Source organism: Podarcis pityusensis, assembly GCF_964106645.2.
Source record: "Podarcis pityusensis genome assembly, chromosome: 12".
NCBI classification, from domain to species: domain Eukaryota; kingdom Metazoa; phylum Chordata; class Lepidosauria; order Squamata; family Lacertidae; genus Podarcis; species Podarcis pityusensis.
The window spans coordinates 10,331,260-10,345,995 of record NC_138037.1 but is presented as its reverse complement, the minus strand read 5'-3'; the positions used below and the strand labels follow the sequence as shown (position 1 = coordinate 10,345,995).

At 46.0% G+C, this 14,736-nt stretch overlaps 1 protein-coding gene across 2 annotated transcripts in view; it reads left to right on the top strand.

The window, feature by feature from the left end:
• ACVR2B (activin A receptor type 2B) overlaps positions 1–14,736 on the top strand; it is a 136,160-nt gene that overhangs the window by 103,594 nt on the left and 17,830 nt on the right. For both annotated transcript variants that reach the window (XM_080974168.1, XM_080974167.1), the window contains exons 5-8: positions 754–897; positions 6,482–6,625; positions 8,521–8,669; positions 13,779–13,893. In XM_080974168.1, coding sequence (XP_080830294.1) covers positions 754–897; positions 6,482–6,625; positions 8,521–8,669; positions 13,779–13,893 — 552 coding nt within the window. The remainder of the gene's footprint in view (positions 1–753; positions 898–6,481; positions 6,626–8,520; positions 8,670–13,778; positions 13,894–14,736) is intronic.

Here is a 14,736-nt window from a genome sequence, read left to right as displayed (position 1 = left end):
CACACAATAATTACCAAAATAATTATACATTCTTTATCAATCTTCTGAGAAAAATACAAAACCTTGTGCAAAGCCACAGAAACTTGCAAACTACCCGGTCTAAGATGAACTTACAATGTCTGATTTCAATAGATTTTTCAAATTTTTAACTCAGTCTTTTGTTTTCTTTATTTTATTTTTTTAGGCAAGTTCATGAAGATACCAACAAAAGGTAAGTTTGGTGTATTTCACAATACCAAGAGACGGTAGTGAAGTTGCAGATGGATGTCAATGAAGTTGTAGACAGGAGTTTTGCACCTGTTTTGCCCTGGCAGTCCAAGTACAACTTCACTAGCCTCTCTCGGTATTGTGAACAACACTGAACTTACCTTTTGTTGGTATCTTCATGAGCTTGCCCAAAAAGATAAAGAAAACAAAAGACTTGAGTTAAGCATTTGAAAAATCTATTGAAATCAGACATTGTAAGTTCATCTTAGACTGGGTAGTTTGCAAGTTTCTGCGGCTTTGCACAAGGTTTTGTATTTTTCTCAGAAGATTGATAAAGAATGTATAATTATTGTGTGTATATTAGTCGCCAACGTGTTGCATGAGCTGTACTACTTCTTTCAGCAGCACAGGTTGCATTTTTCTAGCATTATCGGGTTAGGGAAAAGGCACGATAGAGCTCACACCCACATTTGGTCATACCTGAAGCAAAAATGTCCCCAACTTCCAACTTGTCTATCTATATCATCTCCCACATCTTGTTTTCAGGACCCGGGTCTGCCACCCCCTTCTCCGTTGGTTGGACTTAAACCCTTGCAGCTGTTGGAGATCAAGGCTAGGGGCCGCTTTGGGTGCGTCTGGAAAGCTCAGCTGATGAATGACTACGTGGCAGTCAAAATCTTCCCCATACAGGTGAGTGCCAGGACTGTACCTGCCATTCAGAATGACTTGCTTCCCAACGGCTGCTTGGAGCAGGGAGTCCAAATATATTATCATTGGGTTGCAGAGTTGGAAGGGACCACAAGGGTCACCCCGCTGCAATGCAGGAACCTTTTCTTGCCCACCTCTCGTTAGTAACTGATTTTTAACCGGAGCCCCGTTTATAATTGAGCGACCATTTGTAGGGTCAGAAATACTGGCGCACTTGGACACAGTTTGGGCTGTTTCAAAGTTCAAGCCAAGTGTTTGGAAACCTGTGGCTCCCCAGATGCTATTTTTCTTCAGCTCCCATCAGCTCCAGCCACATGGCCCAATGACCAGTGCATGATGGGAGTTGTAGTCCAACACCATATGGAGGCCCCGAGGTTCTGCTAGTCCCGTATTCCTTCTCCTTTGAGTTTGTTTGCTGCTTCTTTGTTTCTTGATGTAGACCATAGATCACAGACCATAGGGGCCCCTGAGAATCATCCAGACCAAACCCCTGCAATTTCAGGAATATTCAGCTATCCCATACAGAAATCAAACTTGAAACCTTGGTGCTATCAGCACAACACTCTAACTGAGCTATCCAGAGACTTTGGTATGGTTGTCCCCAATGTACTCTTGGTTTATTTTGCATTGTACGCTGCCACGAGCAATGATAATTGAGAGACACAATATAAAAGCACTGTGGGTTGGTGGAGAATTAAAAGTCACATTAAAAAGATATTGGGATATGAAATCCCCACAATGTCAGTGGTTCCTGAACTTTCACCCTTTGGGCCGCTTGCAAATCACTGAGGGTCTTAGTGAACCATTTGATGGTTTTTCTGCCTGTATTGCAGCTAGATGCTGTATGGTTTTAAATTGTGTTTTTATTGCTTCTTTTATTTCTTATGTATTGTGTTTCGTACCATTCAAATTCCAGCGCAGTAAAATGCAATACAAGAAATAAAAGATGCAATTAAATATGCAATTAAAAATCAATAGGAACAATATAATGCATTGGATGTGTCGTCTCCCGTCTTCAGATCTGCAAAGACACCATGGAGTGCCTGAACGAATGATTACAGTGGGGAACGCTCCCCCTTTCCCAACATCTAGTGTTCTTTTTGCTAAGTTATGTGGGTGGATTGGTGAGTGAGACCACACCACAGGTCTCTTACATGCAGGCTGCACACAGAACACTTTGTGAGAAAATGTGGAGACTGACCAGCACGCAGGTGTGGAAACTATAGGAACCTGGCTGGTGCCAGCAGCAAGTTGCCAGTTTATTTTTTATTATATATGGGTCTGATTTGGGTAAAACTCAGTGACTATGGCAGGATTCTTTGTTGCTACATAATGCAGTGTCTATTACCGTATTTTTCGCTCTATAGGACGCACCCGACCATAGGACGCACCTTGTTTTAGAGAGGGAGAACAAGGGGAAAAAAATTCTCCCCCTCTCTGCGCAGCGCCCCTTCAGCGAAGCGGCAGGAGAAACGGAGCCCCTTCCATATCTCCTCCTGCTTAGCTGAAGGGGCGCTGCGCAGCTCTCCCTCTCTGCTGAAGCCAGGAGAGTCTTGCTCTCCCGGCTTCAGCAAAAGGAACGTGAAGCCTCCGGAGTGTGGAGGGAGCACTCCCTCTGCGCTTTGGAGGCTTCGCGTTGCTATCCCTGAAGCCAAGGAGCCTGCATTTGCTCCGTAAGACGCACACACATTTCCCCTTAATTTTTGGAGGGGAAAATGTGTGTCTTATAGAGCGAAAAATACGGTAAATGCCCTCCTCCTTGAGCTATATAGATTTAAATCAGTAAGAAAATGGCTAAGGTGCATAGAAGAGGGGGTCCCCTTGGAGCTGGGAGGTCTACCCCATAAGCAAATGTAGAACTCCTGGAATTCTTGGGCCTTCAGGTTGGCTACCTGCTGCGAGGAAGGGAGCGGCATTTGGCATCCTCGCTGGACACAAAAGTTCAAGGGCTCCCACCTCATTTATCTCGTTAGCAACCTCCACCTCCCGCAGCGCTTGCTGTTTATGAGCTGGGCTGATAGCCGCACATTGACATCTGCAGGGCACTTTCGCTTGAGTTCAGATGTTACATATTTCTGTTTCGGTAGTGATATGAGAGAACCTAGCTCTTCAGCATCCAAAAGACCTCAGAACGGATCTCGTGGCAGAGCCAAACTAGACAAGGCACCATTCTTTCAATAAGCAGTTGCGCGAATAGGGTTTTAAGAAGTAAATAGCAACTGCCTTCCCCTCTTCCCCCAGTTCAGATAGAGACCCTGGCTGGTGAGGTGGTGTGCCATGGAAGCTTTGCAGGAAACAAACACCAATGCTTGCTACTTGCATTTATGCCAACAAGGGATTTTCTACCCATGCAAAGAGCGATCGCAGGCTGGGTGGGAACCTCCTTTGCTTGCCATTACCTTTTAAAAAGCCAGCTGCTCAATGGTCAATTGCAAAAGCGGCGTATCATCTCCACTGTGGTTCCATTGTAAATCTGAGCTGATCAAGTGTTTTGTGATTAGCAGAGGTGGCTCTGTTTTAAAAAAACAGCTTTGGGAGACCTCTAGGCATTCCACCCCCACAAACACCCCCACACCCACTTTGTGTATTAAAGCTTTGGCCCAGGGCTGAAAGCAAATAGCCTGTTTTGAATTGCTGTTTGTACCTAGAAAATCAGTGACTCGTTTATCTAAGAACAGCACTTACCTTCTGCATAATTAACAATGTTTTCTTGGTTGTTTCTTTTTCGTTTTTTTCTAAACGGGCACGCCTCTGAAATGTCCGCACTTCTTTTCTGTTCTGGAAACAGAACAGAACAGTGTGCCCACGTTGGCACTGTAGAGAAAATACTTGGTGCTTAGACGTTGGTGCCCTTTTGCTCCTCCCTCATAAGTCAGAAAACTGCAGTCGGCCTTAGCTTGGCGATGTGTGAATCAGGAAGCTCCGATTCACAGCTTCCGAACGAGACAGTTTAGAGTAATCTTACAAATCCTGGCTTGCTTAGAAGCCCTTAACCATAGTTCCAAGGTTGAATGTCACAGGAAACACTGGTTAGCTGTGGCTTATTAGTTTGTTTCCCCACTTGTGCAAAGGATGCCTACAGTTTGCGGGCATCCCAAGTCTTTAAAGAGTTGCAAGCAGAGCAACGTTCTGGTCATGCAACAAACTTCTGCTTGTGCAACAGAAACTCCTCCTGTAGCCCCCCCCCCCTCAAAGTCTGATCCAGAAGTTTGGGGAAATGCCCAGAGTGGATTTGGTGGGAGCAGGCGGAGAGAATCAGAGAAAATCCTGTTGCACAGGTGGAACTCTGTTTACGCAGCATTGGAAGCACTCCTAAGCCAGAATTTGATCGTGTGCACCATTGCCAGTTTTGGTGATGTCAAAGAAGTCAATACATTGTTTGCCCATCGCTGATTGGAGGGTGAAACCAGATTAACGAGGAGAGAGGTGTGGAAGGGGATTTATGGGTCTGCATACAGGTTATGGGTGGCGCTATGGTCTAAACCACAGAGCCTAGGGTTTGCTGATCAGAAGGTCGGTGGTTCGAATCCCCACAACGGAGTGAGCTCCCGTTGCTCGTTCCCAGCTCCTGCCAACCTAGCAGTTTGAAAGCACGTCAAAATGCAAGTAGATAAATAGGTACCGCTCCGGCGGGAAGGTAAACGGCATTTCCGTGCGCTGCTCTGGTTCGCCAGAAGCGGCTTAGTCCTGCTGGCCACACGACCTGGAAGCTGTACGCTGGCTCCCTCAGCCAGTAAAGCAAGATGAGCACTGCAACCCCAGAGTCGTCTGCGACTGGACTTAATGGTCAGGGGTCCCTTTACCTTTATACACATTTTAGATGCCTGCTTAAGTTGTCTTGGTGCACAATTTTCAGCGGAGTTTTCAGAGTTCTCATGTCTAGAATTATGGAACAGAGAAGCATATATGCATCTACAAGTTGGCTGCAGGCCTATCCATACTTTCTGTTCCACCAGCTTAATCCCCTGTGATGTTCCCCAAATAATTTTGAGAGCAGGGTGAAGATGCTGAGAATTCTCTACCAGTGAACCCTACTTCTCTTTCGCCACAGAAGTAAAATTCCTAAGGATCCCCATGACTGAGGGAATGATTGTTGAACCAGTTCTTAAGTCTGTAGTTTAGCTATAGTCTGAGAAATCTTTAAACACTGTCCCTTATTCTTTTTAATCCTCCACAATTTGTTTGCCATCGTGGATTTAAAGAAGATTTTAATGTCATCTGTTCCAAGCCAGCTCTGACTAACTAGTTGGATATCCTGCCCTAATCCAGATTAGAAAGCTGTAACTGTTAAGATTACACACAAAAGGTTTAAATCTGGTTAATGTCTATCTAGTCCTTGTTCTTTTCTGTGTAGCTTTTGAAAACCTTTAGCTAAGCTTTATTTGACAGTTCCTTGGTTCTCTTCCTTTCTCTTTGACACAACGAATAGGTGGGAAATGTCAGATAACGGAACTTTCATTTTAAAACTCTATGTTTCCTAGTTAAGTGAAACTGCAAAATTTCTCCAGCTGGAGTTTTGTCAGAATAGTTGCATTATTTAATAGAATTTGTGTGTGCGTTTTGCCAAAGAAGGTATTCTAGGTGATGTACATGGTTTGCACATAAAGCTAAGTCGTGGTGTGTTCAACCAAAGTCAAGGTTTGTTTGGCTATCTGAACCGACCCCTCCAGCCTAATCATGATTTCTTTTCTATCAACAAACCGCAATCTGAAGTCAAGGTTTGTTGTTGGCTCATGAACTATGGCTTGCTTAACTTTTAACTCTGGTTTGGTCTGAACCCAGCAACCTTTCTTAACCATGGGTTGTTTGGCCACCCCATCCCAGATACTTGCCAGGCCACAGAGGCAGAAGGCTCTAAGAGCAGCTGGAAAATAAGACAAGCTTTCGAGAAAGGAGTCTCAGCTTATTCATTTGCATGTAAAACAAACCATGGCTTTGTGTTATGTGCAAACACATGTGCAGTTTCCCCTCTCTTAGTTTTTTGTACCAATGTAATTTTAGTTGCATTGTTCAAAAAAACTGCAAAGGGGGAAGCATCAGTTAAGGTTGACACTAGAAAGTTATGCCCATCAAGTTTAAATGGAGACATGGAGAAGCAACTGAATTGGAATAGTGTGGCAACAAACAAGTTTTAAAATTCTTCTCCTGGGGAAATTATCCTGCCCGCAAGAAAGCAATATAAGTCTCTTCCCGTTGCAAAGCATTAAGCTGCCATATACTAGGTCAGACTCTCCATTTAGCTCCAATATTCATAGGTGAATATGCACGGGTGCAATCAGATGTTTGGCTGCGGGGTGTATGGATCATACTTTGCTGTTGAAATCAACCACTGAACAAGCCACTTCTTAAGAGCCCTTGTGCAAACGCTCCTAGCGTTCTGTGCCAAACACTAAGAATCTCTTAACAGGGATTTCTCAGCACCCTACTGAACTTTTAATTCCCAGGATTTTTTGTACGACATTTGCAGCTGCGTAGCTTCACGAATGCTCATTTTTATAGGATTCCCCATTCCATACGGCACCCTTCCCCAAGCGTTTATCTTTCTTTTCCCCTGCCCTACCCACAGGATAAACAATCCTGGCAGAGCGAGAGGGAGATTTTCAACACCCCAGGCATGAAGCACGAAAACCTTTTGCAGTTCATCGCAGCAGAGAAGCGGGGAACAAACTTGGAGGCAGAGTTGTGGCTGATCACAGCTTACCATGACAAGGTAACAGATGTGTGACTGTGTTGTCATCTTGATAGCTGCAGGAAGACCTGAAGCAAACTGAAGGGGAAGCAACTCTACACACACACACACACACACACACACACACACACACACCTGTCTCCCCTTGTAGGGGAAGCCAAGAGATGAGGCAGGTTTTAAAAGCCCACTCACCCTCCCAGAAGCAGGGCAAAACTAAGAGAAGGGAAAGAGATGGGATAAAGGAGTTTAGTGTCAGGTCCTACACCTACTTCCTTTATTCACCAATTCATTCAAAGACCCTCTTTATCAGTGCTTCCACCTCCTGAGAGACGGTGGGGTTACCTAGAGGGGAATTAAGAAGCAAGGGGGCAGAAGGGGGGCTGCTGGAGGTGCAAACGGCCACCAGATTTTGAAAATCTGGTGTCACCGGATTTAGGTTCATCACTTTTGTAGAATTAATTAAACTAAATAGTTTTAATTGCGCTTTGAAGAAATGTGAAATTGAGGGTTACTGTTTTGAATTTCATTGCATTGCTATGTTCCTTGGTGGGTCGTGCAACCCCCCCCCCCCCCGTTCTGATCAATGCTTTTTATAGGGGAGGGTAGGTGGCATTGGAAATGTGTTTATGGGAGCAGGGGTGTGGCTGCTTCTCTGTACCGGTGGAACATGGTATGTACACATCAGCCACAACATCGCACGTGGAAACCACAATGGGGCTCCCTTGCCGTTCTTATACAAACGTCATCAGGTTCTGCCATTTTGCCACACTTGAGGCTGCTTAGCCCAGTGGGTATTTTTTCCCCCGTGGGTTTCTTATGTCCACTGCCCAAAATGAAAACATACCTCTGCTTTTAGAGAAAAAGAGAGAGGATTCTTCTGCTCAGGGTGCGACCTAAGGTTCGAGAAACTTGTCGAGTTCTTTCCGCAGAAGCTGGAAATCAATAGGGGCTTTTCAGACAATTTGGTGCCATGCAGCCAAAAGTTAAGCAGCTTTAAATCCGTTTTATTCCAGAGGGGAAACTGAAGCCTATCTTTAGCTCTCCCGTTGAAAGGAACTCTACTTGCAACTCATTATCATATACCTGTTTTACTCAGGTGTAACTCCCACTGTGTTCAGTGGGACAATCCCTAGGTAAATGTACACTGGATTGCAGCCTTAAAGTGCTTTGCTTTGTCAGGATTATGCCTGTGATTGACATGCAGCCAATGTGGAGCCCCCCCTGAGCCTGGCCCAGAGGTTCCGCTTGGTGCAAAGCGGCTGTGACTAGACCATTGATGGGGACAGACTATTGCCAGCACACAACTCCAGTGCCCAGAAGTCTGCATGAGCTGCCCATAGGCTACTGGGCCAAGTTAAGGGTTCTTGTTAGTGGCTCTCCATGGCTTGAATGCACGGCCATCACGTAGCCCTCTTCCCTACTGAATTTCCAGCACCTACTAAAGACTTTTTTTTATTCCAGCTGGCATTTTAATTGAAGGTTGATTTTATAGTTTTGACTTTTTGTTTGGTATTGTATTCTTGCAAACTACTATAGTGACTATTGTAGCTAAGCAATATTACACATTTTTTAAGAGGCCAAGATGGAGGTCTTGTCACCTGGGCAGCCCAGGACCTCCATACATCCTGCCCAGACTTGTACCCCAGACTTCGATGCTGCTAACGCAGCAAAACAACAACACCACCACATGGGAAGTAGCAGTTGCCGGTTTCTGCAGCCACAGCAGGCGCTGTGATTCTCCAGACCCCCGGAGGCACACTCCATTGTCTCTGAATAATGGCAAATTGTTTAAATAAGTAAATATTGTGAACTGAATGCCCCTCGTGACTATCTAGCTGCAATAAGGGTCTTTTGAGCGGCCAGGGTGGAGGTGGGGAAGGGAATCCTTGCTACACATCATGTTCTGATTCTTCCAGGGCTCTTTGACTGACTACCTGAAAGGGAACATTGTCAGCTGGAACGAACTCTGCCATATAGCAGAAACCATGGCTCGCGGACTCTCGTACCTGCACGAAGATGTCCCTTGGTGTAAAGGAGAAGGACATAAACCTGCTATAGCACACAGGTACGTGAGGGTTTTTGTTGTTGTTTTTAAATGTAGGCAATCGTGCCACAAATCCAAGGGTGTGTACATTGTATGCAGAAGGTCCCCTGTTTCAGCTGTGTTCAACAACCACCTCACCTGCAGTAGAACACCAGTCTGAAGGGCAGCCTTCTTCCTCAATCTCATGCTCCCTTGCTGGTTTTTAATACAGCTCCCATCAGTCTCAACCAACATGGCTGTACCATTTTTAACACACACACACCCCTAATTATTATATTTTTGCTGGAGGGCACCAGGTTGGGAAAGGCTGATTTGTACAAATTTGCCTACCAGGTTATGCGCCTCGGGACCAAGCAATGGTAGGTATAACATTGTGCCCGTTTCATGAACTGCAATGATGGAAGACGTTCTGGGAGAGGGAGAGCAATGGGAAGAGAATGGGTTGCCATCTAACAAATGCAGCCCTCCCCGCCGCCTGCCAATTTAAAGCCGCAGAGGGAATAAATGAGTCATTGTAGTGCCGGTGAATAGAGAGTTGTCTTTGGATTCAAGAAGACCCTGGTTCAAGTTCTTTCCCCTACTTCGAACAAGTTTCTGTCTCTTAGCAAAACGTGGGTCCTGTTTTTGTTGCTGTCGTTATTAACCTCAGGCATCAGGACAGTGTTATGCGGTGCTTTATATAAGGAGCGTGCCCTCATAATACATTGTCAGGTCAATGAAGACGTTTCGCTCAGGTCCTATTAACTTGTTTGTGTGGGAAGGAGCCTCTCTCAGTTCTGAAGCAGAGAAGGAGAGGGAGAGAGAGTTGTGTGTGTTGGGGAGGCACGAAGGAAGAAGAAATAGAGAGAAGCGCTTCTATCCAGCAAGGCCTGTGATCTACAGCACAAAGAAAAGAGACACAACTCTCGGCGTGTGACCAGGGCGGCCTCATTTTGCTTACATAAGTGTAAACCCAGCTAGGTGTGCTATCCAAGCTCAGTGAAAGAAAGCCGTAGGCATAGCAGACGAGAGAGAGGGGAATGATACGGGTGTGCGGCAAGGATTCAAAATGTGCGTTTGCTTACTGATTGTGTTTCAACTCCTTCCTGCAAGGAGCTCAGGATAAAATGGAGGTATCTCATCTTATCCTCACAACAGCCCTGTGAGGTGAGTTAGGCAGAGAGATGGTCACACACACACACACACACACACAGTTAGAATTCCTGCTCCATGATTGCAGTCATAGGATTGTTGTCTTTCACATGACGGTATGTGTTTTGACTCCACAGAGTGGGAAGTGACGGAAACAGGACGTTTGTGTTATTGTGTTTCGTGAAGTGGGACTATTGTCCTTTGTTCTTTTTCTCTTTGCTATCTCATGCTAGAGAGAGAGGGAGCCATGTTGCAGTGCTCCGTGTGTGTTTATATGTAAATAAAGTAGATTAGCCAAAATGCTGAGTTGCTAAGGTATGTTACGCATGTTGTGCAAACTCTGCGGATCCCTAAGTGTGCCGGTGTCTGTTGGCACTCGCTGTGATGTTCGGGCTGAAGAAAGCTTTTGAAGCTTCCGAACGAACGCCCAGGAGGGAGATAACATGCCTGTCGGGCATGTGTCTCTGCCAGGGTCCTATTCGAGTGTAGGCTGAACTCCTGACACACACACCACTGAGGAGTAGCCACTGTGGGGCCATCCAGTCGTTGGGCTAAGGCATAAGAGCTGTTGCGCCCAAGAATCTACTTCCATCAGTTGTTAACAGTCAGGGATGAGGGATCTTTTTCACTCCAAGGGCCAAATTACCTTCTGGGCAAGCTTCCAAGGGCCACATCCCAGCCCTGGGCAGGGCTATAGGCAAAAGGAGGCAGAACAGCAAATGCAAATTTTAGCTCTGGTCAGTGGTCTAGTTCCTACATGCCCCCTCTTATCTTCCAACCAGAGGCAATATCAGAGCTCAAGGGCCAATCCAGCCAGGCAAAGATACTTGGGGTGCCAAATTGGGCCAGCGAGGAGGGTGGCCTGGGGGGAGAGTTTTGAGGGCCAGATAATGAGGCGTGGAGGGCCCACATTCAGTCTCCAGGGGTTCCCCGCAGATTGAGTAGAATCTGGACCACGGAAGCTTATGCCACAATAACATTCAAGAGCCTCAAAGTCCTCCTGTCAGGGCCACTGCAGCAGCCTTGACACGGCTCCCCCTTTGAAAATCCGAATCAGCGCCAGCGCCGTTTGGCACAGCCTCAGCTCAGAGGCTTTCAGACTGTGTGGAAGCTTCTCAGAGGTTCCTCTGTTAGGGTACCTGCAATGCCAGAGGAGCTCTGTGGACGATGCCTTCTGTACCATTGCCAGCCTGCCTGTGCAAAGGGGGCGTTGGGGGGCTCCCTAAGGTGCCCTGTCAGTTGATATGGTTGGTGGCGTTGTGTGTGCACATTTGGGGGTGCACGCATGCCTAGAATTCTCTGCAGCATGGCAGTGTTTGCATGGCAGATACATAGGGATAATGTCCACGCAGAAAGGATTGAAGGGAGAAAGTCTGGAAACTATTGTCCTAGCTTTCTAAGTGCTGCACTGCCCCCTGATGGCACTTTATTGCACACACTTAAATTGCCAGCAAGAGAACAGAATCTGATTTCATAGAATTGTAGTGTGGGGGGGGGGGAATCCCAGGGTCATCTAGTCCAACCCCCTGCTGTGCAGGAGGAGGTTTCTGTTTTCGTAAGCAACTGCCCCCTCTTTGAATCTATACTGGGGCGTTCTTCCTTCCTTCCGCTAAAGTTCTCCCAAATCCACCACCACTTTCTGTTATTGCCCCTAAACAAAAGCAAGCGGTTTCCATTCGCAATTAGCAATCGCTTTAAAAGTTCTTTGGGACATGATGTCTTTTGGAGACAGGTTACCCGGAACAAATTCTAGCAGACCCATCTGGCTAGGCCAGGTGTCTTATTCTGCCGTGCAATTAACTCTTACCTTATCCATAGCCTTTCACACATTGCGTTGATGCTCACATGCCTCAAGGGCAGCTCTAGGAACACAGGAAGTTGTCATAGACAAAGCCAGGCCATTGGTCCATCTACCTCAACAGCAGTTCTCCAGGGTTTCGCTGTCCTGCTTGCTGGGTATCAACGCTGGAGCCATTCTGCATGCGTTCAGCCACTGAGATCACTGCATTTTCCTTTATCAAAGCTGGCCAGAGAAGCTGGAGGATTTCTGAGATGGCAGTGTGCTGGTCACCCCTCATGAAGGTTACATGGGCGTTTTGTCCTAGTATTAAACAAAAGTTGTTTTGTTTAATCCTAAACAAATAAGCATCGATTGTCGTCGTCAGTGGCTCCTTGCTCCAGAAGTTTCATCCGTTTTAGTTTCTTAAAATAGGGGAGACATTCAGCTGAAGCTTCACTCAGGGGAGACCTGTTGAAATGAATGCACATGACTAAATTAGGCCCATTCATTTTTGTTGTGAATAGCCCTGAGATGATGAGGATGGTGATGGTGATGGTGATGGTGATGGTGATGGTGATGGTGATAATAATAATAATAATAATAATAATAATAATAATAATAATAAAAACACAACCTCCAGATGTTGTTAGACCACAATACAGTGGTACCTCGGGTTACATACGCTTCAGGTTACATACGCTTCAGGTTACAGACTCCGCTAACCCAGAAATAGTGCTTCAGGTTAAGAACTTTGCTTCAGGTTGGGAACAGAAATCGTGCTCTGGCGGCGCGGCAGCAGCAGGAGGCCCCATTAGCTAAAGTGGTGCTTCAGGTTAAGAACAGTTTTAGGTTAAGAACGGACCTCCGGAACGAATTAAGTACTTAACCCGAGGTACCACTGTACCAATCTTTCTTGACCACACTGTTGATGCAGAAGACAACACATTGGCTTCCCCTGTTACAAGTAGAGTAAATAACATTCTGTCAAAATATTGCTCGCCAATTTCAGTGCTCAGCAGCGGTTCAGCCACCTCTTTTTCCTCCATCTGGGCCACTGGAATCTGTGGTGCCAGTTGTATCATCCCTCCAATGTTTAGGATGTGAGGAAGACCTTTCTCTCAGAAGAATAGAGAATCGCGAGAGGATGCCGTTCCCCTGCAGGGCATTCTGTACCCTGGGAACTCACTGAACTCTCCTCCTCTCTCTGCTGCGGTGTCTCTCTCCGTAACGTATTCTGACAGGAGATTTCAGAAAACAATTGTCTCTGCCCTCATTAATTATGTCGCTGGGCCCCGCTGTTGTCCCGCGGTCTGATGGCAGGGTTACCACAGTGAATTGAATTGATGGCAGGAGAATTATAATGCCAAACACACATGGGCTTGCCATCTGCTGCCTAAGGTCTGTAATTTAATTATATTCACCCACATCCCTTTTTCTTCTTAACCCACGCTGAAAATGTTAGAAAGTTCAGGAATGACTTAATAGCCAGGGCTTTTGAACTTACAGGGTAAGTAAGGACAAAAAGTCAGGGCAACAGCCACGGTTCCAGAACCTAACACAGCTCTCCAGAAAAGGCCTGGCTGAGAAGTCTAGATGACATAAAAGCAGCAATGGGTTTTAGAAACTTATCGTGTTTTTGCTTATTTATTGAATTTCCATCCCTCCTTTCCTCTTGAAAGAGCCCAGAGCGGCAAACAGATGTAACATATAATACAAAAACAAAGCAAACGTTCCAAAACAGATTTTTATTTTTAAAAAGTTACAATTAAAAACATCTGAAAACAGTTAGTCTTAAAGCAGTTAAAGACACACTTCCATCCAACAATCTTATGGTTGCCTGGAACATAATTATTCAGTCGCCAAATCCTTGGATAAACAGGAATGGTTTCAAATTCCTCCTGAAGGTTGATGATGGAGACGGATGCAACTCCGAGACAGGGCATTCCACCTCCGGAGAGCCACCACCGAAAAGGCCACGTGGGGGGGGCTGTACCAACTGGGTGGTGTAGGACGAGCTGGTCTCCAGGTTGGCCTTATTTTACTTGCTGGTCTTTCCGTTCATGAAAAACAAGATCAAACCCACTTCTCATGCTTACATCCATAGCAGAACTCACATAGGCTATGAATGAGTCAATATTTCACCTGGAACTGCCTATTTCAGAGTGATGGTATCCGTGATCTTAATTCCTTCCTCCATTTCGCCCCCCCCCCCTTTGCAGGGACTTCAAGAGCAAAAACGTATTGCTGAAGAATGACTTGACAGCCGTGCTAGCAGACTTTGGGCTGGCTGTACGGTTTGAACCTGGGAAACCTCCAGGAGACACCCACGGACAGGTAACGCCTGCGGCTTGGCAAAAGTGTCTGCTTACACTACCTCCCTTAGCAACACTTCTCAGTCCATGCAACAGCATTTCCTCGGGACAAGAAATTACACCATTTTGGGGGACAAGACGTAGTAATTGTCAGACAAATGGGCGCACTTAGTCGTCACCTTTACTATGGCTTGCCTGTTGGGAAAACTACATTTCCATGCGATCACATCATTGTTCTCGGAAACCGCCTGTGCTGTCCAGCAGAGTCCCTGGACTACGTCTGCAGCAGAATCAGGTGCTAAAGTCCCGAATTGGCAGAATGGGCCTCTTGCCACTTTAGTCAACCACTGACGCTTCCATTTTTTGAATGCTTCCAGTTCTTTTATTTTTAAAAATTATTTATTCATCTGTAGATTGGGGGGAGGGAGGAGGTTTTTGATCAAAAGAGAGGGAGATGCCAGTACTCACATCTTGACAAAAGTGCCATGGGTGCAAACACCAAACGACTGCCATGATCCGCAAAGGAAATAGTGGTGACAGCGCTCAGTAGCAGGGAGTGCAATCACAAAAATGATGTGTTTGTGTGTTTATATATTATATTTAAGAATCCAACTCCCTGCAAGGAGAATACTAGGCACAGCAGTGAGTGGGTTACCCTGGGCCCTTTCTCTGCGACGTGTTTGTTGTTTTGCTGGCACGTTCTTTGATGTGGCGATACATTCGAAACTGGCTGGCGTAGTGCGGTCCACTCTTCTGCCTCATTCTGTTGCAGATGCGAAGAGCTCTCAGTGGCTCATCCCAGCGATCAGCCCAGTCAAAATACAGCTAGCAAATTGCACAAACTAGAAGCTGACATTCGAAGTTG